General features: G+C 46.4%; 1 protein-coding gene across 1 annotated transcript in view; it reads left to right on the forward strand.

Moving 5' to 3' along the window:
* The first annotated feature begins 798 nt into the window (after positions 1–798).
* Positions 799–27,355, forward strand: part of piezo1 (piezo type mechanosensitive ion channel component 1 (Er blood group)) — a 190,040-nt gene continuing 163,483 nt past the window's right edge. Inside the window, 1 exon segment of the mRNA XM_061691070.1 lies at positions 799–1,086. Within this exon segment, the coding sequence (XP_061547054.1) occupies positions 1,023–1,086 (64 nt within the window). The 5' untranslated portion in view covers positions 799–1,022.

The following is a 27,355-nucleotide window of genomic DNA, read 5'->3' on the forward strand; positions in this document are numbered from 1 at the left end:
GGCTCCGTCGTAAAAGAGTGCGGGTACTAGAGACCTGTCTCCCATTGAAAACGTGTGGCACATTATGAAGCGTAAAATACGACTGTTGAACAGCTGAAGCTGTACGTCAAGCAAGAATGGGAAAGAATTCCACCTCCAAAGCTTCAACAATTAGCGAAAGTTTAGTTCCCAAACGTTTATTGAATGTTGGTCAAAGAAAAGGTGATGCAACACAGTGGGAAACATGACCCCGTCCCAGCTTTTTGGGAACGTGTTGCAGCCATCAAATTCTAAGTTCATGATTATTTGCTGAAAACAATCAAGTTGATCAGTTTGAACATTTAAATATTCAATTAAATATAGGTTGAACATGATGTGCAAATCATTGTATTGTGTTTTTATTTCTGTCCCAACTTCATTGGAATTGGGGTTGTTAAAAAAATAAAAATCACATGGCATTTTGGGTGAACATACAGTCATAATTCTGTTTCCATGACATCAGGAATACGAGGGGTCCTTGGCAAGAATTGTAGGAATTGTCGGAGAATTGCAGGAGTCCAAAAAGGTTGGAGCAGCTGCAGGACGCCACTCACTTGCAAACAGAAGGTTATTTGCAACAGGTGTGGCATCTTTTGCTGACAGCTGTTTGAGAATGCGTCTTCGTGTTGAATGTCAACTCAAGCAGTGGGGGGGACAAAATAAACGTTTCGCTGCAGTCGCGGCGAGCGTTTTTCAGAGGGGAGGTGACCGAGCGGCAAGTAAGAATTATTCCTCTGTGACACTCGCTTGCCCACGAATCACTTTTTCCAGCCACATGACTCGGAGTGGGCTCCCTTCCAACGGAAGACATGCAACTCCAGCTTTCCCCTCGCCGTCAGAAAGCGGTGCGATGAGCAATGAGTCGCCTTCCTCTGCTTCCACCTCCGACGCGTTTTGAAGTCGAACACTACGGCGAAAGTCGACCAGTCACTTATTTCGTTGGCTATTTTTTTTTTTTGGGGGGGTGGAAAATGAATTGAAAGACCGCATCGAACTGCTCGGACATGGATCTTCAACTGATTGTGTGGCTCATTTACTGCTTTTGTCTGCCAGTCGTCTTGCTAACAGGTAAGCCATCGGACTTTTGAAGGCAACTGTGACTTTTTCGAGAATTCTATGCGGCGTTCCAGCTGCCGTGATTCGTAACCGAATGCTGCTCACTCTTCGAAACAAAAAATACAAAATACTATTTTCTTATCTTTACTCCGTGGACACATTACTGAAAGCGATATGGGGGGGGGGGGGAGAAAAAAAGTTTGCTGTGTGTTTTTGTTGTTGTTGTTGTTGTTTTTTTTAATATAAAGTTTGTTGGGTTTGTTTTGCTGAAAACGAACGAGGTGCGCCGAGCAAATGTCACGTCGATGTCGCTCTCGGCGATGTGTCCAAAATCGTAGTGGGCACATTATCTCGACGACGGCCACAAGACACGCACGGTGGGTGCGTGTCTTGTGGGGGTGTCGGAACCGCAAACCGGATATGAATCGGGTGGCACACGTGACGTGGAAAGTGGAAGCGCACTGGTGCGAAATCAAGTGTTTTTTTTTTATTTTATTTTTTTTATATAGGAGCAATGGCAAAGAGATATGTATGCATTATTAGCCCCCTGGGGCACACCTTGTTCGAAATGCAGGCTCAGAGGCAGGGCGGTACAACTTGTGGGGCGAGGGCGGGGGCGGGCGCGCAATACTCGGGGGGGGGGCTACCCATGCTCCACAATGAACTCCACATCATGCGTTGAAAAGACAGGGATGCTTTAATCCAGTGGTTGTCAAACGTCTCTACCACCTGCAAAATCATCGGCTCCTCCGGTACCACCGTAATGACCGACATTCAAATACAGTAGAGTAGTAGGCCTAAGTGTTGGTCAAAATCGAGGCAGAGGTTGGATTCCTCAGTTTGAAAAAAAAAAATATATATATTATTGTAAGCCATTGTAACATTATGCACAGTTTGAACATTAAGTGTTTATATACAGAAAAAAAAACACAGTTTGAATGAAAATGTATTGAACTTAAAAGTGAAATATCCCTGAATTGTACTGAAGAAATGTATTTGTTTACAAAAAAATGTCAACCACTGTAACATTGTCCATAGATAATAACAAAAGTTATTATGTTATAGGTTAAGGACTTTATAATATGTTATTGGCCAGTTATGGGCCTATTATATTTGAAAAGGGTAGATTTATAAACTTTATAACCTTATGATTACGTTATGGGTTGTTATAATGTTTTGCGCTTGTACAAGTGTCCTTCCATCAGAATTCCCCCCCCCCCCCCCCCCCCCCCCCCACTGTTTAATGCATAATATAGGTCAAAATGTGTATGTGATGTGGTTCAAGGTTGACATCGATGTGGTTTGTCGTTTGAATGCAAAAGCCTTTGAACACCAAAACCGCTTGCAAACGACAGGATTTGTATGACGAATTTTTGGTAATTCTATTCATATTATACCTAACCACTTAGTGACTGTTACCCGCCCACCCGACTCAGCGAAACAGCGACACAGCATTCCCGGGTTTCAACGACCAAGTCTGAGCCGCTGAGTCGTGGTCGGCGCGGCAGTTCTTTTCAATGTACTGAATCACGAGAATCAGTTGGTGAAAAAGATTTGCTCAAAAGGTTTTTTTTCACAGAATAATTCAAGCGCTTCCTCATTCAGTGAATGATTCATCCCTCGGGGTCACGTTCACGAAGGACTATGCGTTGTTGTTGTCACGTATTGTAAACTTGGAAAGACGGGGAGATAAAAAAAAAAAAAGTTATCACCAACCTATCTCTCTGTCAGCAAGCTCTCGAACACCCGGCTTTGGTTTTGACCCATCCATTTTCTGTATTATCGGGCTGGAGGCGGGGTACACCCTGAACTGGTTGCCAGCCAATCGCAGGGCACATAGAAACAAACAACCATTCGCACTCACATTCACACCTATGGGCAATTTAGAGTCTTCAATTAACCTAGCATGCATGCTTTTGGGATGTGGTAGGAAAGCGGAGTGCCCGGAGAAAACCCACGTAGGCACGGGAGAACATGCAAACTCCACACAGGCGGGGCTGGGAATTGTACCCCGGTCCTCAGAACTGTGAGGCAGACGCTCTAATCAGTCGCCCACCGTGCTGCCGTATGTGTACATATAGACATTGATTATGAATTTTTATTCATGTTAAATATGTGTGCTTTGTTTTGCTTGACTGACTCAAAAATAGTTGTTAGCTTTGAGAAACGGATACTAGTGAAAGCTATCCCGATAAGGACAAACGGTTAAAATCACTCGTGAGTTCGTTCACTGCATAATATGTCATTCCTTGCGTGAACGAATCACTCATCGTACTAGTTCGCAGAGTCACTCATGGAAGGACAGTTCACTGCTTACGTACTCTTACGTCATTCCTTGGCAGGTAGCGAATGAAGAAGTTTAACGAACAAATCACTCGTGGATGACAGTGCCATCAGTTCAGTTACAGTTAGTTCATCAGTATATCTTCAGTTCAATTTAGTCCCTCCCCCGTTTGAGCGGCGCTGCCTGACGCTGGCTGCTCATTGGTCATTCGCCGGAAGTTCAGAATGACTGACAGTACACTGCAGTTCTCGAGCGAATCACTCGTGGCTCACGGATCGCGAACGAAGAAGTTCAACAAACTAATCACTCGTGGCTAACGGATCGCGAACGAAGAAGTTCAACAAACGAATCACTGGTGGCTAACGGATCGCGAACGAAGAAGTTCAACAAACGAATCACTCGTGGCTAACGGATCGCGAACGAAGAAGTTCAACAAACGAATCACTCGTGGCTAACGGATCGCGAACGAAGAAGTTCAACAAACGAATCACTCGTGGCTAACGGATCGCGAACGAAGAAGTTCAACAAACGAATTACTCGTGGCTAACGGGTCGCGAACGAAGAAGTTCAACAAACGAATCACTCGTGGCTAACGGATCGCGAACGAAGAAGTTCAACAAACGAATCACTCGTGGCTAACGGATCGCGAACGAAGAAGTTCAACAAACGAATCAGTCGTGGCTAACGGATCGCGAATGAAGAAGTTCAACAAACGAATCACTCGTGGCTAACGGATCGCGAACGAAGAAGTTCAACAAACGAATCACTCGTGGCTAATGGATCGCGAACGACAAAGTTCAACAAACGAATCACTCGTGGCTAACGGATCGCGAACGAAGAAGTTCAACAAACGAATCAGTCGTGGCTAACGGATCGCGAACGAAGAAGTTCAACAAACGAATTACTCGTGGCTAACGGATCGCGAACGAAGAAGTTCAACAAACGAATCACTCGTGGCTAACGGATCGCGAACGAAGAAGTTCAACAAACGAATCACTCGTGGCTAACGGATCGCGAACAAAGAAGTTCAACAAACGAATCACTCGTGGCTAACGGATCGCGAACGAAGAAGTTCAACAAACGAATCACTCGTGGCTAACGGATCGCGAACGAAGAAGTTCAACAAACGAATTACTCGTGGCTAACGGATCGCGAACGAAGAAGTTCAACAAACGAATCACTCGTGGCTAACGGATCGCGAACGAAGAAGTTCAACAAACGAATTACTCGTGGCTAACGGGTCGCGAACGAAGAAGTTCAACAAACGAATCAGTCGTGGCTAACGGATCGCGAACGAAGAAGTTCAACAAACGAATCACTCGTGGCTAACGGATCGCGAACGAAGAAGTTCAACAAACGAATCAGTCGTGGCTAACGGATCGCGAATGAAGAAGTTCAACAAACGAATCACTCGTGGCTAACGGATCGCGAACGAAGAAGTTCAACAAACGAATCACTCGTGGCTAACGGATCGCGAACAAAGAAGTTCAACAAACGAATCACTCGTGGCTAACGGATCGCGAACGAAGAAGTTCAACAAACGAATCACTCGTGGCTAACGGATCGCGAACGAAGAAGTTCAACAAACGAATCAGTCGTGGCTAACTGATCGCGAATGAAGAAGTTCAACAAACGAATCACTCGTGGCTAACGGTACATTCAGTTCTCTTTCAGGTCATCATTACATTCTTTTCAGTAGTGCATTCAGCTCCTCCCTGTGGTACTGGCTGATGCTGGCCGTTCGACAGAACGCCTGCAAGTTCACTTACAACCAGCTGATGCTAGGCTACATGACGTTTTGTTGCCCGCGAGCGGTATCGTATTAAAAGTAAGTGAACATACCTCAACCAAGCCTTAAACAAACGTCCTCTCCTGAGCACCGGTGACCACCAACACACATTTTTCCCCATTTTGTTCCGATCAGATCAGTCTCAGGTCTACTTTATGTATAGTATTTAAATATACAATTAATATATGATGTATTCCTTTGTAGGCATGATTGACCTCGAACAGGCATATCTATCAAATCAACCAATAAAGTGTATGTGTATAGGTCTGGTTGTTAAAATGAGTTTTGTTGCACTGACATGCAAACAATAAGAAAACAACACTCGACAAACAATTTTTGCCAACACCCCGAGTGTGTGTGTGCTTGTTTTCATGTGCTTGACTGACTCAACATTAGCCGTTAGCTTGAAACTGCCAGTGAAAGCTAACTCCGTAAGGACGTCAGGACGAACTGTTAACTGTCACGAGTACGTTACTGCGTATTACGTCGTTCCTTCCGTGAACGTATCGCTCATCAGACAAGTTCGGAGAAACATCCGCATGAATCAGTCATGGCAGAACAGTTCACTGCATACGTACTAGTACATCGTTCCTTTGAGGATCACGTACGAAGAAGTTCAACAAACGAATCACTTGTGGCTATCGCGAACGAAGACGTTTAACGAACTAAGCACTCGTGGCGAACTACGTGAAGTTCACTTTCAGTTAATCAGTACATTCAGTTCAGCAGTACATTCAGCTCGCCAAGTGCTGGCTGCTCATTGGTCATTCGCCAAAGTGAGTGACATTGCTGGCGAATCGCAAATCACACACATCCTCTATTTATGCAAGTGAGGCTTAGTGACAGACAGAACAAATGAATGGTCTTCTATTAGATGGCAGGAAGTACAAACAGTAATTAATGCATCCACTTTTTGTGACATATTTGTTTGTTGGTGTGCCGTGAGATTTTTCAATTGTAAAATATAAAGGTTGGAAATCACTGCCTGCACGCTGGCTGCTCATTGGTCATTTGCCGAAGACCCAGAAGTGAGCGACCAAACGCTACAGCAGTTCCGTTTGCGCTCCCGGCCGACTCGCTCAGGGCGGCGGCCAAGGTCAAAGAATGAATCATTTCATAAACTGATTCAGTTCAGTACGTTCGAAAGAAAAGATTTGTTCTTTTCAACAAAACGTTCGTGAATGAAACAACGCTCCTGCAGAGCCATAAAATACACTCTATAAAGTATACATATGTTGTGTTTTACAACAAGACCTGGCTGTATTTGGGATTTTTGTTTTTTCACGTTGCTTGTGGCAGTTGGAGCGGCCAGGCTTGCGTTCATCGTCGCCAGCGACAGTCGTCCGGCCACTTCCATTCACATGGGTGGGTGCGAGGGACAAGCTCGCGGCAGCCACCTCTCTTGTGTCTCAGCCGGCTCACCTCTATTGGTGGACCAGCGGTCCAGCGCTTGGTTAAGTGTGCTTCACAGGGATTTGCGCACACTTGGGCGGGCACTCATCTCGCCGACGTGACGCCTTGGTTGTCTTCGGCGGCAACGAGGGATTGCTCCGTGTCCCCCCCACAGGACGGCGAGAGTGCCGTGGTGGTGGAGGTCCCGCACCCTGTGGGCGGGCGCTTTTCTTATGGATTATCTTTTGCTTCCATTCATGTGAATGGCGGTGGCCGGATGACCATCACTGGCGACATTGAGCGCGGGCCTCGCAATTTCAGCCACCGCGGTTGCACTGGAAGTTGCATATGTAATTAGGCGTTGTTGTAAAACACAACATTGAGACTGTGTTTGAATGTGCGCTTCGAGTGTAAAAATAATTCCAGGGTTTCCCACATATACATTTATTTGTGGCAGGCCACCACAATTCATTTTGGGCGCTGCAAATAGATTTGGGCTTTTGCCGCGCTTGTGCTTATGTTGCGATGTGCTCCTTTTGTGTGTCTGCTTATGATCCATAGCACCAATTTCCTTTCTGATACAATACTGAAAATGCAGTACCTTAATAACTGAAGTATCGATATTCAATTTTAGAATCGATCTTCTGGTGTCAGCTGTATTAACATTTTAGACAGTATCGATTCTTCCCGACGCCAGTGACGCTGCTCCAGCTGGCATAATGGCGTCTCGTCACAGCACACTCTGTACTGCTTTTGTTTGTATTTGTGTGTATTTTTGCTTGAAAACACCACTCCATGTTGGGCAAAGCCTACGTACAGTCTTTAGGACCTTCTGAGTTTAGGATTACGCCCCAAAAAGACGAATGCTACGTTCCCACCGGATGTGAAAGATCGCTTCGCCTCGCGTCCCTCGCTTGAGTTTGATCACGGGAGTAAAAAATACACATTGACTGCGCATTTGCTTCATTAGCGCTGTAAACGTGGAAGAGGAGGGGCTTCTCCTCCGGGAGGCGAAGACAGAATTTCCCCCTGATACACGAGCAGCAATAGACGGCGATTTGACCCGTATTGTGGCTCTGTACTCATTGGAAGTCCAAACGTCTTCGGAATGCCAAACGCCATCCAGAGGTGCACGCACCTTGGTGAATTTCACGCTTTCTCCAGGAGCTGCTTCTGGATGACTGTAGCTTCCAGTGCTACATGAGGCTAACCTGTGCCCAGTTTGACGACCTGTTGGCTCCAATCGGTCCGAGGATTTCTCAACAAACTACTAAACTTCAGGCGTTCCATCTCAGCTGCGGAGCACCTGTCCAATTGTCTCCGGTGAGTGGCAGTTTCGTTTTGTTATTAGTTGGTGTTTCACAATAAATTTAGATTCACTATATGTACTGTGTAACACACTGCAAGTTTACTACAATGCTAATAAATGTGTCAAAAATGATGTTGAAATAACTACAACCCCAATTACAACGAAGTTGGGATGTTGTGGTCAACATAAATAAAAGCAGAAGACAATGATTTGCAAATCATGTTGAACCTATATTTAATTGAATACACTATAAAGACAAGATATTTAATGTAAAAACTGACAAACTTTGTTTTCAACAAATAATCATTTACTTAGAATTTTATGGCTGCAACACATTCCAAAAAAGCTGGGACAGTTGGCAAAAAAGACAGAAAGTTGAGGAATGCTCAAACACATCCCACAGGTGAACAGGCTCATTGGGAACAGGTGGGTGCCATGATTGGGTAGAAAAGGAGCCAAAAGAAAAGGCCGACAACCAACATTGAATGCCCGTGACCTTCGATCCTTCAGGCGGCGATGCATCAAAAACCGACATCGATGTGTAAAGGAAATCATCACGTGGGCTCGGGAACACTTCAGAAAACCAATGTCAGTCAATACAGTTCGGCGCTACATCCGTAAGTGCAATTTGAAACTCTACTATGCAAAGCAAAAGCCATTTGTCAACAACACCCAGAAACGCCACCGGCTTCTCTGGGCCCGAGCTCATCTAAGATGGACTGATGCAAAGTGGAAAGGTGTTCTGTGGTCCGACGAGTCCACAGTTCAAATTGTTTTTTAAAATTGTGGACGTCGTGTCCTCCGGGCCAAAAAGGAAAAGAACCATCCGGACTGTTCTGGACGCAAAGTTCAAAAGCCAGCATCTGTGATGGTATGGGGCTGTGTTAGTGCCAATGGCATGGGTAACTTACACATCTGTGAAGGCACCATTAATGCTGAAAGGTACATACAGGTTTTGGAGAAACATATGCTGCCATCCAAGCGACGTCTTTTTCATGGACGCCGCTGCTTATTTCAGCAAGACAATGGCAAACCACCTTCTGCACGTGTTACAACAGTGTGGCTTCGTAGTAAGAGTGCGGGTACTAGACTGGCCTGCGTGCAGTCCAGACCTGTCTCCCATTGAAAATGTGTGGTGCGTTATGAAGCGTAAAATACGACAACGGAGAGCCCGGACTGTTGAACAGCTGAAGCTGTACATCGAGCAAGAATGGGAAAGAATTCCACCTACAAAGCTTCAACAATTTGTGTCCTCAGTTCCCAAACGTTTATTGAATGTTGTTCAAAGAAAAGGTGATGTAACACAGTGGGAAACATGACCCTGTCCCAGCTATAATGGAACATGTTGCAGCCATAAAATTCCAAGTTAATGATTTGCTAAAAGCAATAAAGTTTATCAGTTTGAACATGAAATATCTTGTCTCTGTAGTGTATTCAATTAAATATCGGTTGAACATAATTTGGAAATCATTGTATTCTGTTTTTATTTATGATTAACACAACGTCCCAACTTCATTGGAATTGAGGTTGTACATCATGCTGCCAAATTGTAAAAAGCAATGGATTGATGAAAGGAATGGCATGAATGAGGTCGTATCGATAACATTATCTGATCAACAGCCGTACACATCTATGAAATGTGTACAACCTCAAAATGAATTTATGATGTATTTTTTTTATTTTGGAAAGCGGCAATATATAGCCATATCAATAAAGCAGTACAACCACGAGCAACACGTTTTATGTATCCGTTTGATGTACTGTATTCAATATATCGATGATGTACGGTCGTGATTTAGTTATTTCAACATAGTTTTGATTACATAACAAGACGGTACACTTCCCCCCCCCCCCCCCCCCCCCCCCCCCCCCCCTGATTTGTGACTGTCTGACATGAAAAGTCTCACATGTTTCTGTTTTAGGTCGATTGGGATTTACAAAACTATTTCTGATTGCTAAATACTGGAAAAATAAGGATATGAGGTTGTTGTTGTGTTCCCCCCCCCCCCCCCCCCCCCCCCCCCCCCCGATAAATATATAAAATAGACAATACAGTCATGGTCCTGTGAGGTGCCAATGTTTTCAGCCATGACTGTATGTGATTATCATCATTATGTTTTATGTGTCTAGACTACTACAGTATCTTGAATAAAACTGTGGTCAAAGTTCAAGGTTTTATGTTCTGCAGATACTCATTCAGGACCAAACACTATTTTCCGTGTTGGGGGCTCCACGATATTCCCTGATGTGGCAACAGCGACTTGGGAGTACCTGGTGTGTGACTTCATGGCTGTGCCCACCACAGAGGAGTGGAAGAAAATTGCTGAGAGGTTTGAGGAGCGGTGGCATTTTTCTTTCTGCTGAGGAGCACAGGATGGGAAGCACGTGGTCCTCCAAGCCCCTGCCAACTCCGGATCCCAGTTCTACAACTTAAGAGCCACTCACACATACTTCAAAATTCCTGCAATATTACTTTATCAGCACCAAAATTATTGCACCCGTTTGTATACACAAATTATTGCACCTGTTTGTATACACATCACCAATTCATTTGCATATCATAATAAACATTGTCTGCAAATATACAGTATTTTTATCCATGATAAATTGTATTTAATTGATTGTATTATATTGTCCCCTCCTGGAAGCCGTCACCTTATCGTGGTGGAGGGGTTTGTGTGTCCCAATGATCCTAGGTGCTAAGTTGTCTGGGGCTTCACGCCTCTGGTAGGGTCACCCATGGCAAACAAGTCCTAGGTGAGAAGCACGGCTCCAAAAACCCCTATGAAGAAAGAAACAAATGGATCTAGCTTTCCCTTGCCGGACGCGGGTCACTGGGGCCCCCCTCTGTAGCCAGGCCTGGAGGTGGGGCTTGAAGGTGAGCGTCTGGTGGCCGGGCCTGCACCCATGGGACCCGGCCGGGCACAGCCCGAAAGGGCAACGTGAGTCCCCCTTCCTATGGGGTCACCACCTGTGGAAGGGGCCATAGGGGTCGGGTGCAGTGCGAGCTGGACGGTGGCCGAAGGCACGGACCTTGGCAATCCGATCTCCGGCGACAGAAGCTGGCTCTATGGACGTGGAATGTCACCTCTCTGGCAGGGAAGGAGCCCATGCTGGTGTGTGAGGTCGAGAAGTTCCGACTAGATATAGTCGGACTCGCCTCCACACACAGCTTGGGCTCTGGAACCAGTCCTCTCGAGAGGGTTTGGACTCTCTTCCACTTCGGTTGGAGGGGACGGGTCTTGACTGTTGTTTGTGGCTATGCACCAAACAGCGGTTCAGAGTACCCACCCTTTTTGGAGTCCTTGGAGGAGGTGCTGGAGAGTGCTCACACTGGGGACTCCATCGTTCTGCTGGGGGATTTCAATGCTCAGGTGGGCAAGGACAGTGAGACCTGGAAGGGCGGGATTGGGTGGAACGGCTTTCCCGATCAGAACCCGAGCGGTGTTCTTTTTAAGAAGGGGGACCAGAGAGTGTGTGTTCCAACTACAGGGGGATCCCACTCGTCAGCCTCCCTGGGAAAGTCTAATCTGGGTTGCTGGAGAGCAGGGTCCGTCGGGAAGTTGAATCTCAGATTCAGGAGGAGCAGTGTGGTTTTCGTCCTGGCTGTGGAACAGTGGACCAGCTCTACACCCTCTGCAGGGTCCTCGAGGGTGCATGAAGAAAAAAAGGGGCACTTTTGATAAAAAGTGGGGGGCACTTTAGATTAGATTAAAGCCAAATAGCTCTTCCAATTCATGCTCGCGCGTGTGTGTGTATAAAGCAGTGGTTCCCAACCACTTTGGTAAGGCACATTGGTGTACAGTGAGCGATCATCAGGATCATCATCATGTGTCACAGGAAATAATCCAATTTCACTCAACTGGGCCAAAAAGTATTTATTTGATTTCAACAATGTGTCTTTGTTCACCTGCAGTATCTATGCCAGCAACATATAGTGTCAGGCAGAACAATTACATGCTTTTCCACTCCACTATATGGCAAAAGTTACATTATTTTTTTTATTGATTGATAAAACATTTATTTCAAACATGCAGTGGAGTAATAGGGAAATGTACAATCCTGTATAAATTATAGCCCACCAACGTTCACCATACAACCTGACAGAACTGGAGAGTATCTGCAAGGAAAGGCAGATGATCCCTAAATCCAGCTGCGAGCAACTTGTTGCATCATTCCCAAAAAGACTCGTGGCTGTAATACCTCAAAAGGGTGCTTCTACTACATCCTCAGCAAAGGGTCTCAATACTTATGGCTGTGTGATATTTCAGTTTTTCTTTTTTAATAAATTTGCAAAACTTTCAACAATTCAATTTTTGTGGTGTCAATATGGGGTGCTGTATATCTATATATATATATGTATATATATATATGTGTATATGTATATATATATATATATATATATATATATATATGTATATATGTATATGTATATATATATGTATATATGTATATGTATATATATATATATATGTGTGTGTGTGTGTGTCTATTTATATGACTTGTTCATTTCCTGTATATACTTGTGTACTGTATACTATCTTCATTAAGTATTCTCTTGCCAGGTCATGTATTCTAATCAGTCACGTCAAACCAACATTCCGACATGACAGAAATGGGTGCTAATGTACTGTAACTATTTTATTGTAATAAAAATACTTCACACACACTGAAACTTTAGCGCATGATTCGACAGAACGCCTGAATGTTCACGTACAACTATTAGTACTACCGCCAGCTTGCTAGGCTACATAACGTTTTGTTGCCTGCTTGCGAGCCGTATCGTATTAAAAGTACGTGAACATACCTAAATGAATGTCCTCTCCCAAGCACTGGTGACCACCACCACGGTTCTCCCCATTTATTCTTATAATACACACGGCGCGATCCATTGTTGTTGTCGTTGCCATGGTAATGAGTGTATCCGGTCGCGTTTGAGTTGACAAGATAAAGCCCAGTGATCGTAAAAGATGGGATGCGGTGGTATCGGAATGGAAGATTTCATTGCAGTAGTCTGACATGGTGCAATCGTGAAAAACCAAATTTGTCTGATCCAGGCACTACGTGTTTTCTGTCTCAGATGTTCTGTCTGTCCCACACCGCCGACCTGTTTTAAAAAAAAAAAAAAACTTACTGCAAGATATTTACAGTACTACATCAAAAGACGCAACAACGCTAAAAATAAAGTAGCTTTTGGATTCAAATATTCTATACACGATGGCAACGCGGACTAATGTCTTTTGTGGAGCATTGGCAAATTATGACATTAAAGCCGATCAGAATAAAATGTTCATTATCGGCGGATACCGATCAAGCTGATCAGATCAGTGTAAAGTGTAGTTTTTAGTCATTGATGGGTACAATATCTAATACCTTGTCAGAGTAAAATCAGAACAAACGGTTTCCTTACAGAATCTGTTGTGGCAGCAATTTAACAATACAGTGAGAAATATCAGGAGCGTTCGTGAACTTGGGCGTTGCTGGTGAGAGAAGATGGAGCTAAAGCGAACAGATGGTGCACATGCCTGTCAATATTCTCATTCATCCACATCATTTCATTCTCAGGGGATTGAAGAGACCGCAACTGGACTGTTCTGGTTGTCTTAGAACAGGGGTGTCCAAACCTTTTGCAAAGAGGGCCAGATTTGGTGAGGTGAAAATGTGGGCGGCCGACCATTTAGCCTGACATTCTTTTTTACATGGAACACCAATAAATCTAAACAAATTTTAGCAAACCAGACTGCCTTTCGTATTTGACTTTTAATTAAAATTTCAAGATTCTTAAACATGTCTTTTGGTTCGTCTGAATGACATGAGATATCATGAGCAATTAAATGTTCACTGAACTTTTAAAGTTCAAAAACAGGGAAATAAGTCATCTTATTCAGAAGTGGTTTTGATCCTAATAAAACAAAATTAATTCACTGAGATTTTTATATTAGTCATTGTAAATGACAGACAGTCAACTAAGAAAACCCACATCAACCAGCCAAACTGGGTCACGTAGTTCTCGCATAGGCTGTCCCTTCTCTGCCAAGAACGCTCCGATTTGCTGACTAAGAGAGTAGAAGCGATGCAGTGCAGAGCGACGACTGAGCCATCTCACGTCGGTGTGATAGACAACATCTCCATATTCAGCATGTATCTCGATGAGAAATTTTTGAAACTGACGGTGGCACAGCGCTTTGGAGTGGATATAGTTAATAGCCTTAATCACCGGTTTCATAACATGTTCATATTTGAGATGTTTGGCACATAGAACTTGCTGGTGAATGATACCGTAGAGTTTTACAGCTTTACCTCCTTCTTCGCTGACTTTGTTGCATATTATTGTTGATAATCCACTCCGGTCGTGGAAGGTACGCCATCTGGAATAATCCCAGAAATTTGATTCCACTGGAGTTTCATGTCATCTACGGGGGCGCAAACAGAAGAGTATAAATCGGTTCTTCTTGTTTGTTTTTTAAGGCTTTGGAGGTCAAGTAGCTCTTCAGTCACGTTCATTTCATTGTCCACTCCCCTCAAAAAAATAAGTCACTGAGCAGTGTGAGATGCGTCCGTGCTTTCGTCGCAAACTAAAGAAAAAAAGTCAAAACTTATCTCCTCTGGCTCCCAACTTTGTCTTGATATCTGATGACACTTCATCAATTCTGCGTGCCACAGTGTTACGTGCCAGGCAAACCTTGACAAAATCTTGCTGCTTCTCAGGACAGATTTCCTTCACCGTGGTCATCACACAGTCTTTGATAAACTCAGTCTCAGTAAAAGGTTTGCAGTGCTTAGAAATCAGCGCTGCCACCTCATAACTGGCCTTTGTGGAGTTTTCATTTGATTTCTTGGGAAAAACTGCTGCTGTGACATTAAACTAGCTTCCAGTTGCTTGAATTCTTCGCTGCGTTCGTTCGCTTTAAACTTGTCGTAGGTGTTAGCATCTCTTGTTTGGTAATGTCTCTTGACATTGAACTCTTTAAAAACAGCCACATTCTCCTTGCAAATGAGGCAGACACAGTTGTTGCATATTTCAGTGAAAAAATATTCCAATTTCCACCTTTCCTTGAATTGTTGGACACCAACGGTGAGGGATGCCGTCAAGCTGAAGAAGGAGTCCTATCGGGCCTTTTTGGCCTGTGGGACTCCTGAGGCAGCTGATGGGTGGCCAAGCGGAATGCAGCTCTGGTGGTCGCTGAAGCAAAAACTCTGGTATGGGAGGAGTTCGGTGAGGCCATGGAGAAAGACTTCCGGACGGCTTCGAGGAAATTCTGGTCCACCATCCGACGTCTCAGGAGAGGAAAGCAGTGCACCACCAACGCTGTGTATAGTGGGGATGGGGCGCTGCTGACCTCGACTCGGGACGTTGTGAGTCGGTGGGGAGAATACATCGAAGACCTCCTCAATTCCACCGACACGCCTTCCCATAAGGAAGCAGAGTGTGGGTTCTCAGAGACGGGCTCTCCTATCTCTGGGTTTGAGGTCACAGAGGTAGTTAAAAAGCTCCTCTGTGGCAAGGCCCCGGGGGTGGATGAGATTCGCCCGGAGTTCCTAAAGGCTCTGGATGTTGTGGGGCTGTCCTGGTTGACACGCCTCTGCAACATCGCGTGGACATCAGGACAGTGCCTCTGGATTGGAAGACTGGGGTGTTGGTCCCCCTTTTTAAGAAGGGGGACCGGAGGGTGTGTTCCAACTACAGGGGGATCACACTGCTCAGCCTCCCTGGTAAGGTCTATTCAGGGGTGCTGAAGAGCGAGGGTCCGTCGGGAAGTCGAATCTCAGATTCAGGAGGAGCAGTGCGGTTTTCGTTCTGGCCGTGGAACAGTGGACCAGCTCTACACCCTCGGCAGGGTCCTCGAGGGTGCATGGGAGTTCGCCCAACCAGTCTACATGTGTTTTGTGGGCTTGGAGAAGGCGTTCGACCGTGTCCCTCGGGTGGTCCTGTGGGGGGTGCTTCAGGAGTATGGGCTCAGAACTCTGACTCCGACCGGAGTCAGAGTTTGGTCCGCATATCCGGCAGTAAGTCGGACCCGTTCCCGGTGAGGGTTAGACTCCGCAAAGGCTGCCCTTTGTCGCCGATTCTGTTCATAACTTTTATGGACAGAATTTCTAGACGCAGCCGAGGCGTAGAGGGGGTCCGGTTTGGTGGCCTCAGTATTGCATCTCTGCTTTTTGCGGATGATGTGGTTCTGTTGGCTTCATCAAGCCGTGAGCTCCAACTCTCACTGGTGCAGTTTGCAGCCGAGTGTGAAGCAGCTGGGATGAGAATCAGCACCTCCAAATCTGAGACCATGTTCCTCAGTCGGAAAAGGGTGGCGTGCCCTCTCCAGGTCGGGGATGAGATCTTGCCCCAAGTATAGGAGTTCAATTATCTTGGGTTCTTGTTCACGAGTGAGGGAAGAATGGAACGGGAGATCGACAGGCGGATCGGTGCAGCGTCTGCAGTGATGCGGACTTTGTATCGGTCCGTTGTGGTAAAGAAGGAGCTAAGCCGAAAGGCGAAGCTCTCTATTTACCCGTCGATCTACGTTCCTCACCTATGATCATGAGCTGTGGGTCGTGACCGAAAGAACAAGATCCCGGATACAAGCGGCCGAAATGAGTTTCCTCCGCAGGGTGTCCGGGCTCTCCCTTAGAGATAGGGTGAGAAGCTCGGTCATCCGGGAGGATCTCAGAGTAGAGCCGCTGCTCCTCCGCATTGAGAGAAGCCAGATGAGGTGGCTGGGGCATCTTATTCGGATGCCTCTCGGACGCCTCCCCGGTGAGGTGTTCCGGGCACGTCCCACCGGGAGGAGACCCCGGGGACAACCCAGGACACGCTGGAGAGACTACTTCCTTCGGCTGGCCTGGGAACGCCTCCGGATCCCCCCGGAAGAGCTGGATGAAGTGGCTGGGGAGAGGGAAGTCTGGGCGTCCCTGCTAAAGCTACTGCCCCCGCGACCCGACCCGGATAAGCGGTAGAAAATGGATGGATGGATAGAATTATTTGACAGCTAAGTCACATTCAGAAGCTACGTAGATAATGTAGTGTCACTAATAATGTCGGTTCTGAGTACACTGTTACTTTCCATATGTTTCAGCTGTAAGATTTGTGTTTGTGTTTACAAATGTTTGGTAAAGTTTTGTGATGGTTGTTGGTGTTATTTATTGGCCGACTCTAGGCAAATTAGTTTGTCAAATTATGTTCCTTCGAAAAAAGTGTGGTTTTTCGAGTTGATAAAGATGAAATATAGAAATGTATGCATCCTGTCTCGTGATAGGAAACATTTATTGTTAACAGTTTTAAAATACGAGTCTCCTTTAGAAACTGCACAAACAGACCCATTTAAATAAAAATGTATTCATTTGACACAAGACGGCACCTTTCAAATGTAAACAATTGTCGCATCTGCCTACGACACAGCCAGCAGGTGGTGAGGGGTGACGATGTGTCATCCCAATTCCAGGGGCTATTTCCCACTTCATCTTGGCCCTTCAAACGAAGGGGAAGGGAAAAGGGTTAGAATTGAGATTGGGCCTGAGTTATGACAGAACTAGCCTTTTTTTTAATCCCATGATATACACTGAACAAAAATATAAACGCCAGACTTGTTTTTGTTCCCATTTTTCGTGAGCTGGACTCCAAGATCTAAAACTTTTTCTACATACACAAAAGGCCATTTCCCTCAAATATTGTTCACAAATTGTCTAAATCTGTATTAGTGAGCATTTCTCCTTTGCCAAGATAATCCATCCCACTTCACAAGTGTGGCATATCAAGATGCTGATTAGACAACATGTTTATTGCACAGGTGTGCCATAGGCCGGCCACAATAAAAGCCCACACAGCACAATGCCACTGATGTCACAAGTTCTGAGGAAGCATGCAGACTGCAGGAATGTCCACCAGAGCTGTTGCCCGTGAATTGAATGTTAATTTCTCGACCATAAGCAGTCTCCGAAGGCGTTTCAGACAATTTGGCAGTACATCCAATCGACCTCATAAACTGCAGACCACGTGTAACCACACCAGCCCAGGACCTCCACATTCAGCATGTTCACCTCCAAGATCGTCTGAGACCAGCCACCCCGACAAAGAATACCTGCACAAACTGTCAGAAACCGTCTCAGGGAAGCTCATCTGCATGCTCGTCGTCCTCATCGGGGTCTCGACCTGACTGCAGTTATTCGTCGTAACCGACTTGAGTGGGCGAATGCTCACATTCGATGGCGTCTGGCACATTGGCGAGTGGTTCTCTTCACGGATGAATCCCGGTTTTCACTGTTCAGGGCAGATAGCAGACAGTGTGTGTGGCGTTGTGTGGGTGAGCGGTTTGCTGATGTCAACTTTGTGGATCGAGTGGCCCATGGTGGCTGTGGGGTTATGTTATGGACAGGCGTATGCTATGGGCAATGAACACAGGTGCATTTTATTGATGGCCTTCTGAATGCACAGAGATACCGTGACGAGATCCTGAGGCCCATTGTTGTGCCATTCATCCATGACCATCACCTCATGTCACCCATTGAGCATGTTTGGAATGCTCCGGATCGGCATATACAACAAGTGTTCCCGTTCCTGCCAATATCCAGCAACTTTGCACAGCCATTGAAGAGGAGTGGGCCTTCCACAGGCCACAATCAACAACCTGATCAACTCGATGCGAAGGAGATCTGTTGCACTGCGTGAGGCAAATGGTTGTCACACCAGATACTGATTGGTTTTCTGACTCACCCAGACCCCCACAATAAAGCAAAACTGCACATTTCAGTGTGGCCTTTTATTGTGGCCAGTCTAAGGCACACCTGTGCAATAATCAAGCTGTGTAATCAACATCTTGAATGCCACACCTGTGAAGTGGGAAGGATTTTCTCGACAAAGGAGAAATGCTCACGAAGACCGATTTAGACAGATTTGTGAACAATATTTGAGGGAAATGGCCTTTTGTGTGTGTAGAAAAAGTTTATTTATTTTTGTCCTGTTCGGCTGTTAGGTCAAGCAGAATGGAAAATCTGTATCCCTTTTTTGCCGGAACAGTTTTACTGTGTCACAATGGAGTTTTTAAGCTTCCGCTGTGGTATTATAATGGAGGTTTATTGAGAATCAGACTTGATCAGTCGAACAGAACAAAGTTTCTAGAAGGGAGAGAGAATCAAAGACAAAAGACAGCACTAATTGTAAACAGGATGAGAGAAGTAAATCATTACAAGTGAATTGATACCGTTTGACATGCACAAAGACTGACAGATGTGTCCTGTAATTGCTGGGCTGCACTGCGGCGGCTTAAGACCCCACCCAATCAATCGAGGCGCGGGAACAGGCCCAGGGGTACACCCAAGAGCAGCCCGGCGGACGGGACACGGTGCACACCGAGGGACCCAGGGCGGTCCGCCGGCCCCACCGAGGCGCCCCGACAACCGGCCACCCAGTGGGGGCCGCAGGGACCCAATGCCACCCCCCAACCCGCAGGGCCCGCGATGCAGCCAGTCCCCGACCAGCCCAAGGGCGGCAGAATGTCCCTTGTTTGTTGGAAAGTTGGGCTAATAGGGGCACCCGACTAGGGAACGATAGGGGGGGGGGGGGGGGGCATGAGAGGTCAGCCCCAACACCAAGCATTCATCCAGTTCGGGGGGCCCGGCCATGCCATGCAAGTAAGTGAGACCCACCTCTCCCCCTGTTACTATGACTGCCAGTCATTGGCCCTACCCAGTGTATCAGTGCCCCCCCCCCCCCCCCCCTGAGTGGTGTGGTGCATACAAATCTGGAGAGGTCAGTGAGCCAAGGGTGTGGGGGCAGGGCTGCCAGGCACCACTACCTCACAGCCAAACCCCCCCCACCCATGACCCACCGCCCCCCCAGAGATAGGTGTATGTGGTGCATTAAAACATGGGTAGTGTGTGTGATGCATTTAAAATCCAGGGAGGCAGGCATCCCGATCCCATACCAGTCCCCCAGGAACCCTTTGATATGTGTATGTGCCCACATGTGATTAGTGAGAAATATATACAGTGAATGGTGTGAGTGTGTGCAAAGTGAGTGATTAAGAGGCATGGCTCCCGCAGGTCGGGCCCATTAGGCCGGAGAACCACCGATGAAGAGGGCTATCTCACCCAAACCCGCAGCACCAACCCCGGGCCCCCCCTTCCCCCCACACCCCCGCCAGCACCCACAACCCACCCCTGAGCATCAGGAGGTGGACCCCCCCCAAACCAGGCAGGGAAAAGAACCCCACAGCAGGCCCCACAGCCCGCAGGGGACCGCCCGGCTCCCCCACGAGAAGAGTAAGAGGCAACCGCAGCGGGACGCAAGGAACGGAGAGAAAAGGAGGAAGCAGGCCCAGGGAGCGACAGGACCGTCCCACCGCCCCTACCAGCAGCCAGAGCGGGGGAGCCCAGCACCCACGGAACATGGACGAGTCATTAAACATTTTTTTTTTTTTATCGACAGAAGTACTTTTTCAAGTCTCGCTGCAAGGGCTTTCGCGATAATCTTGATATCTACATTAATCAGTGATAAAGGCCGATAATTCACCGGGAGAGTGGGGTCTCTACCTGGCTTTAGTAATAACTTAATTGAAGCTGTGTTCATATGGCTACTAATTCTACCTTTATCCTTTATCTCATTGACTGTTCTGACAAATAGAGGCGCTATGATTGGCCAAAAATGTTTAATGAATTCAACAGGGATTCCCGGTTGCATATTTTTTAATGTAATTCTGTGATGGTTAACGGAACATCAAGACCGTTTTTAATTTGTGTAATTAAATGAGGGATGTTTAGATCCTTAATAAAAGTTTCAATTTCTTTTTGATCTGGGATGTTCGAAGATTCATATAAGCTGCTTTAGAAATTGTACAAAATTGCATTTATTTCTAACGGTGACTGTGTACAGTTGCCGTTTGAATCTTGAATGGCTGTAATTATTTACCTTTCTTTATTGCGCTGAAGTTGGTTTCTCAAGGAATTTTCCCGATTTATTATTGGACTCAAAGTTAGTGTATCTTAACTGTTGTTGTAGAAAATCTGTTCTTTTTGATAAGATAACGTCTAACTGATGTTTTTTTAAGCGGATCTATTGGATTAATTGCATATAACACCTGTGAGGTGTTTAATTTTTTCATCAATTCCATTTTACAATTGTTGTTGTTGTTTTTTGTACGAAGAATATGATATGATTCGACCTCTCGAAACAGCTTTCCCGGTTTCCCACAACAGAGAGAGGGATATGGTTGGGGAGTCGTTGAATTTCAGAAACTCCTCCCATTCCTTCCTCACGAAAGAATCAAAATCTGGGTCCTTCGATAGGGACGTGTTGAAGCACCATGTTGGTGGGGGTCCCAAATTTGATTCAACTTTTACATTGAGAGAAATCGGTGCGTGATCCCTGATGATGATCGGATGTATTTTGCGGTATTTTGTATTGTTTGAAAGAAATAAATCTATTCTTGAGAAAGAGCGGTGAACTGACAAAAAAAATGTGTATTCTCTTTTTGTACGGTTTTTCAGCCTCCATATGTCAACGAGACCAAAGTCATCCATATACTGATACAGTATATTGGAGCGTTGTGGCTGATTTACTGTTTTTGAGATTTGAGCGATCTATTAAGGGATTTAGCGTAAGGTTAAAATCACCTCCCGTAATAATTGTAGAAGTGGCTGACAAGTTTAACAAGTGTGAAAAAAAGATGGATCATCTTTATTTGAGCGTATACATTGACAATTGTATAAAGCTTGTTAAATATTGTAGCCTGCATAATTATATATCGGCCTTCTGGATCTGCTACTGTACTGTTTCTGTCCTCTTTGTCTGCAGTTATAAAAGGCCGAAATAACCTCAGTGAAATGAGAGTCAATGAGGCATTTTTCTTCTGACTTCGTAAGGTGCGTTTCTTGTAAAAGAAGGAGGTTTGTTTTAAATTTAGTGGTATAATCCATAATCTTAACTCTCTTTGCCTGTGATCGAATGCCATTGACATTCCATGACACAAAAATGAAGTGTGACATATAATGGGTGCGTGTATCACAATTTTAAATAGATTTGGTACTACGCATTCTTCGTTGTAGTTTTTTTGACAGTTTTCGGGAGAATCTTTGGTATTGTGTTGATAAATGTTATTTAGAGAGGTTGATAGAGACGCTATATTTGAGGACTGCAAAGCCAGGGTACATAAAAGGGTAACGAGCAAACACTGAACATAGGAAGCAAACAATGACAATGGAATAATGTGGTGGTGGTTTGTGGTGCGCAAAAAGGGTTTTGAGCGACTTGTGTGTTGAGTGTGTGTGTGGAAGCAAGCAGAGCAGGAAAGCGGGGGAGAGGAGTGAGGATTATATTCCAGTCTAAGAGTTTGTAGTTCTGCTGACGTTGACATCGTGTTTGATTGAAGCGCAGTACTAAAGTACTAAAAAGCATTTTTGGGCTTGGTTCCCCCAAACAGAAAATTAAAAATGAAAAAAAACAAAAAACAAATGAGGAAAGGCACATACAACCAAATGCCACGCACTGGAGACAATTTAAATCAAGCAAGAGATGGCTCTGATAAACACTGAGTTACAGAAAAAAAAATCGTTCCAATAATTATGGGAAAGCCAGCAACGCATGGAAGCCACACTTTATTTAGCTCGTCACGACTGTGTGGCAATTGCCTGTTCAGGTATGTGCCCGTCCTGCGTAACGTTGAGTTTTAAAATTGGGACCGTGCACCCAGAAAAGCACGGAAAAACAGTCGAAAAGAGTGAAGTTGTACTGTAGATATGGCATGACTCCTTCTTGTGACTGGCTCCAAGTCACAACTTAGAAGCTCCAAAATTGTATTGCAGAATTAGACGATGTGTTGTGATCATTTTTGTTGCCATTTCAAAAATGTTTAGATGAGCGGACAACTTCTCTCTCTCATTTTGCCTGCACTACGCTGTTACCGCGTTGCTTGAGTTTGCGTCTGCCTTTCAGATGCACATTTAAAGGCGACATATTTTACCAAACCAACTTTTTCTAATATTTGGAATGTAAAATTGTCTCTATAGTGCCTCAGTCAACAACACGGAGGCAACCAATCAGAGGAAAGGGGGCGGTCTTAGCCAAATTTCTACAAAGCGGATACAAAACCTTGTTAAACAGAACTAGCTGTCAGAGGGCCCTTTTCTGCACACTCGTATGATGAAACCAAGTTGTGAAATGAAATTGACACTTTTATACTAAGTCCATATTAGAGCCTCACTCTATGGAGGTCTAAATAGCCAGAATATGGCACCTTTTAAAGATACAAAATCAGCCATCACAATTCGTCTCGGGTTTGATAAATACCATTACGCTTGCAAAATTCATCCGCTGGGCAGAAACCATCTATCCATTTTCTACCGCTTATCCGAGATCGGGTCGCGGGGGCAGTAGCTTCAGCAGGGACGCCCAGACTTCCCTCTCCCCAGCGGCTTCATCCATCCATCTCGATTTAGAGGAGCAGCGACTATACTCTGAGATCCTCCCGAATGACCGAGTTTCTCACCCTATCTCTAAGGGAGAGCCCGGACACCCTGCGGAGGAAACTCATTTCGGCCGCTTGTATCCGGGATCTCGTTCTTTTGGTCATGTACCCACAGCTCGTGACCATAGGTGAGGGTAGGAATGTAGATCGACGGGTAAATAGAGAGCTTCGCGTTTCGGCTTAGCTCCTTCTTTACCACAACGGATCGATTATAAAGTCCGCATGACTGCAGACGCTGCACCGATCCACCTGTCGAACTCCCGTTCCATTCTTTCCTCACTCGTGAACAAGACCCCGAGATACTTGAACTCCTCCACTTGGGCAGGATCTCATCCCCGACCTGGCGCGCGGCACCCTTTGTCCGACTGAGGACTATGGTCTCAGATTTGGAAGTGCTGATTCTCATCCCAGCCACTTCACACTCAGCTGGAACTGCTCCAGTGAGATTTGGGGTTCACGGCTTGATGAAGCCAACAGAACCACATCATCTGGAAAAAGCAGAGGTGCAATACTGAGGCCACCAAACCGGACCCCCTCTACGCCTCGGCTGTGCCTAGAAATTCTGTCCATAAAAGTTATGAACAGAATCGGTGACAAAGGGCAGCCTTGGCGGAGTCCAACCCTCACCGGAAACGAGTCCGACTTACTCCCGGATATGCGGACCAAACTCTGACTCCGGTCGTACAGGGACCGAACAGTCCGTATCAGGGGGTTCGGTAACCCATACTCCCGAAGCACCCCCCCACAGAACCCACCCAAGGGACACGGTCGAACGGTAGACTGGTTGGGCGAACACCCACGCACCCTCGAGGACCCTGCCAAGGGTGTAGAGCTGATCCACTGTTCCACGGCCAGGACGAAAACCACATTGCTCCTCCTGAATCTGAGATTCAACTTCTTGACGGACCCTCCTCCCCAGCACCCCTGAATAGACCTCACCAGGGAGGCTGAGGAGTGTGATGCCCCAGTAGTTGGAACACACCCTCCGGTCCCCCTTCTTAAAAAAGGGGGACCACCACCCCAGTCTGCCAATCCAAAGGCACTGTCCCCGATGTCCACGCAATGTTGCAGAGGCGTGTCAACCAGGACAGCCCTACAACATCCAGAGCCTTGAGGAACTCCGGGCGAATCTCATCCACCCCTGGGGCCTTGCCACCGAGGAGCTTTTTAACCACCTCCGCGACCTCAACCCCAGAGATAGGAGAACCCGCCTCAGAGAACCCAGACTCTGCTCCCTCATAGGAAGGCGTGTTGGTGGAATTGAGGAGCTCTTCGAAGTATTCTCCCCACCGGCTCACAACGTCCCGAGTCGAGGTCAGCAGCGCCACAGCCCCACTGTACACAGTGTTGATGGTGCACCGCTTCCCCCTCCTGAGACGCCGGTTGGTGGACCAGAATTTCCTCGAAGCCGTCCGGAAGTCTTTCTCCATAGCCTCACCGAACTCCTCCCATGCCTGAGTTTTTGCTTCAGCGACCACCAAAGCTGCATTCCGCTTGGCCAGCCGGTACCCATCAGCTGCCTCAGGAGTCCCGCAGGCCAAAAAGGCCTGATAGGACTCCTTCTTCAGCTTGACGGCATCCCTCACCGTTGGTGTCCACCAACGGGTTCGGGGATTGGCGCCACGACAGGCACCGACTACCTTACGGCCACAGCTCCAGTCGGCCGCCTCAGCAATGGAGGCGTGGAACATGGTCCACTTGGACTCTATGTCCCCCGCCTCCCCCAGAACATGAGCAAAGTTCTGTCGGAGGTGGGAGTTGAAACTCCTTCTGACAGGGGATTCCGCCAGACGTTCCCAGCAGATCCTCACAAAACGTTTGGGCCTGCATCGAACCGGCATCTTCCCCCACCATCGGAGCCAACTCACCACCGGGTGGTGATCAGTTGACAGCTCCGCCCCTCTCTTCACCCGAGTGTCCAAGACATGCGGCCGCAAGTCCGATGACATGACCACAAAGTCGATCATCGAACTGTGACCTTCGGTTGTCCTGGTGCCAAGTGCACGTGTGGACACCCTTATGCTTGAACATGGTGTTCGTTATGGACAATCCGTGATGAGCACAGAAGTCCAATAACAGAACACCACTCGGGTCCTGATCGGGGGGGCCGTTCCTCCCAATCACGCCATTCCAGGTCTCACTGTCATTGCCCACGTGAGCATTGAAGTCCCCCAGCAGAATGATGGAGTCCCCAGCGGGGGCGCTCTCTAGCACCCCCTGGAAGGACTCCAAAAAGGGTGGGTACTCTGAACTGCTGTTTGGTGCATAGGCACAAACAACAGTCAGGACCTGTCCCCCCCACCCGAAGGCGGAAGGAGGCTACCCTCTCGTCCACCGGGGTGAACCCCAATGTACAGGCGTCGAGCAATAAGTATACACACACCGGCTCGGCTCCTAGGATCGTTGGGACACACAAACCCCTCCACCACGATAAGGTGACGGCTCAAGGAGTGGGGGCAGAAACCTCCTTTATCCAAATTTGGTCAGTTTAAATTTCCATCCATCCATTTTCCGTATCGCTTATCCTCACTAGGGTCACGGGCGACCTGGAGCCTATCCGAGCTGACTCTGGGCGAGAGGCGTGGTACACCCTGAACTAGTTGCCAGCCAATAGCAGGGCACATATAAACAAACAACCATTTGTACTTACATTCACACCTATGAGAGTTTTCAATTAACCCTACCGTGCATGTTTTTGGGTTGTGGGAGGAAACCAGAGTACCCAGAGAAAACCCATGCAGGCACGGGGAGAAAATGCAAACTCCAAACATTTGAGGCAGGGTTTGAACCTGGGTCCCCAGAACTGTGAGGCAGATGTGCTAACCAGTCGTCCACCATGCCGCCCAGTTTCAATAAAATGTTTGTTTTTATTTTTCGATTTTTATTTTTATGAACCAATACTATTGGTCAGTCGTGGTAGAACACCGTCGTAGACCCCCGGGGACGACCAAGGACATGCTGGAGAGACTACGTCTTCCGGCTGGCCTGCGAACGCCTCGGGATCCACAGTTTGAGACTAAGCTGTTGACCTCAGTTGTTCACCTCCGGGAGAACAAGAGCACTAAAACAATCAGTTTTTAGTTTATACTAAACGTGGGCCGTACCAGAGGTTTGAGTGACCCGCATGGTTTTACTCTGGCCCATGAGAGCACTCCGGAGCATCTCGGGATGGCTCACTCTCATATCTCTAATAAAGTCACATTCACAATGCTCATAAACAAACCATTTTCAGTTCTGTGCCCTTAAAGGGTAAATAAAAACAAGGCCTCGAGACGGATTACATCGTGGTATTTTCCCCAAGTGGACTGAAACGTCTTGCCATTGACGTCTCTTCCGGTAAATGCTCATCCTGTGCTGTCACGGAGACATAAAGTCAAGCCTGACTCCCTCTGGTGGGCATTGTTTCACCCACTATGTTTACTTTGTCAAGGGATTGTGCACACCCGATCAATGGAACAGTGTATGTATACGCAAATCATTCCTTATCACATCATCAACCATCATTCAAATCACAACATTCCATTGTAACTCCAACTTTTCCAATGAAAGGTCCTAAACACTTCATGAACTATCTCACATATCACAGTGTGGGCACAGATGATTGTGGGTTCCTAACACTTAGTTACCAAATTATATGTAATGAGCTGTTACAGGTGATATATGCCTGCTAATATACATTGAGCAAGCAAATGAGTGTAAGACTGTATTGTAACATTTGTGTAACCTTTACTTTGGCTCCATCTTATGGCCAATTTGTGGTTGTGCATGCCCGGTGGACCTTCACGTCTTGCTCCCTCCAGTGGACTTCAAGCGCAAGACATCATGCACCATTTGGTGGACATTTGTAGTAACACATTTCTAGTCAATTGTATTAATATTTTCCTGAACCTGCATCCGGTTAACAATTGAATTATGTTTTGTTCTATACATTACATACATTTGATTCATTGCATTATGCCCGAGAGTTCCTTTTCAGCTCTGGACCAAAATACTTTTTCCACCGAAACAAAATGACCAAAATAACATGGCTCATGTATAACATGTCACATGGTGATCAC

This window comes from Phycodurus eques, chromosome 11 (assembly GCF_024500275.1).
Source record: "Phycodurus eques isolate BA_2022a chromosome 11, UOR_Pequ_1.1, whole genome shotgun sequence".
NCBI classification, from domain to species: domain Eukaryota; kingdom Metazoa; phylum Chordata; class Actinopteri; order Syngnathiformes; family Syngnathidae; genus Phycodurus; species Phycodurus eques.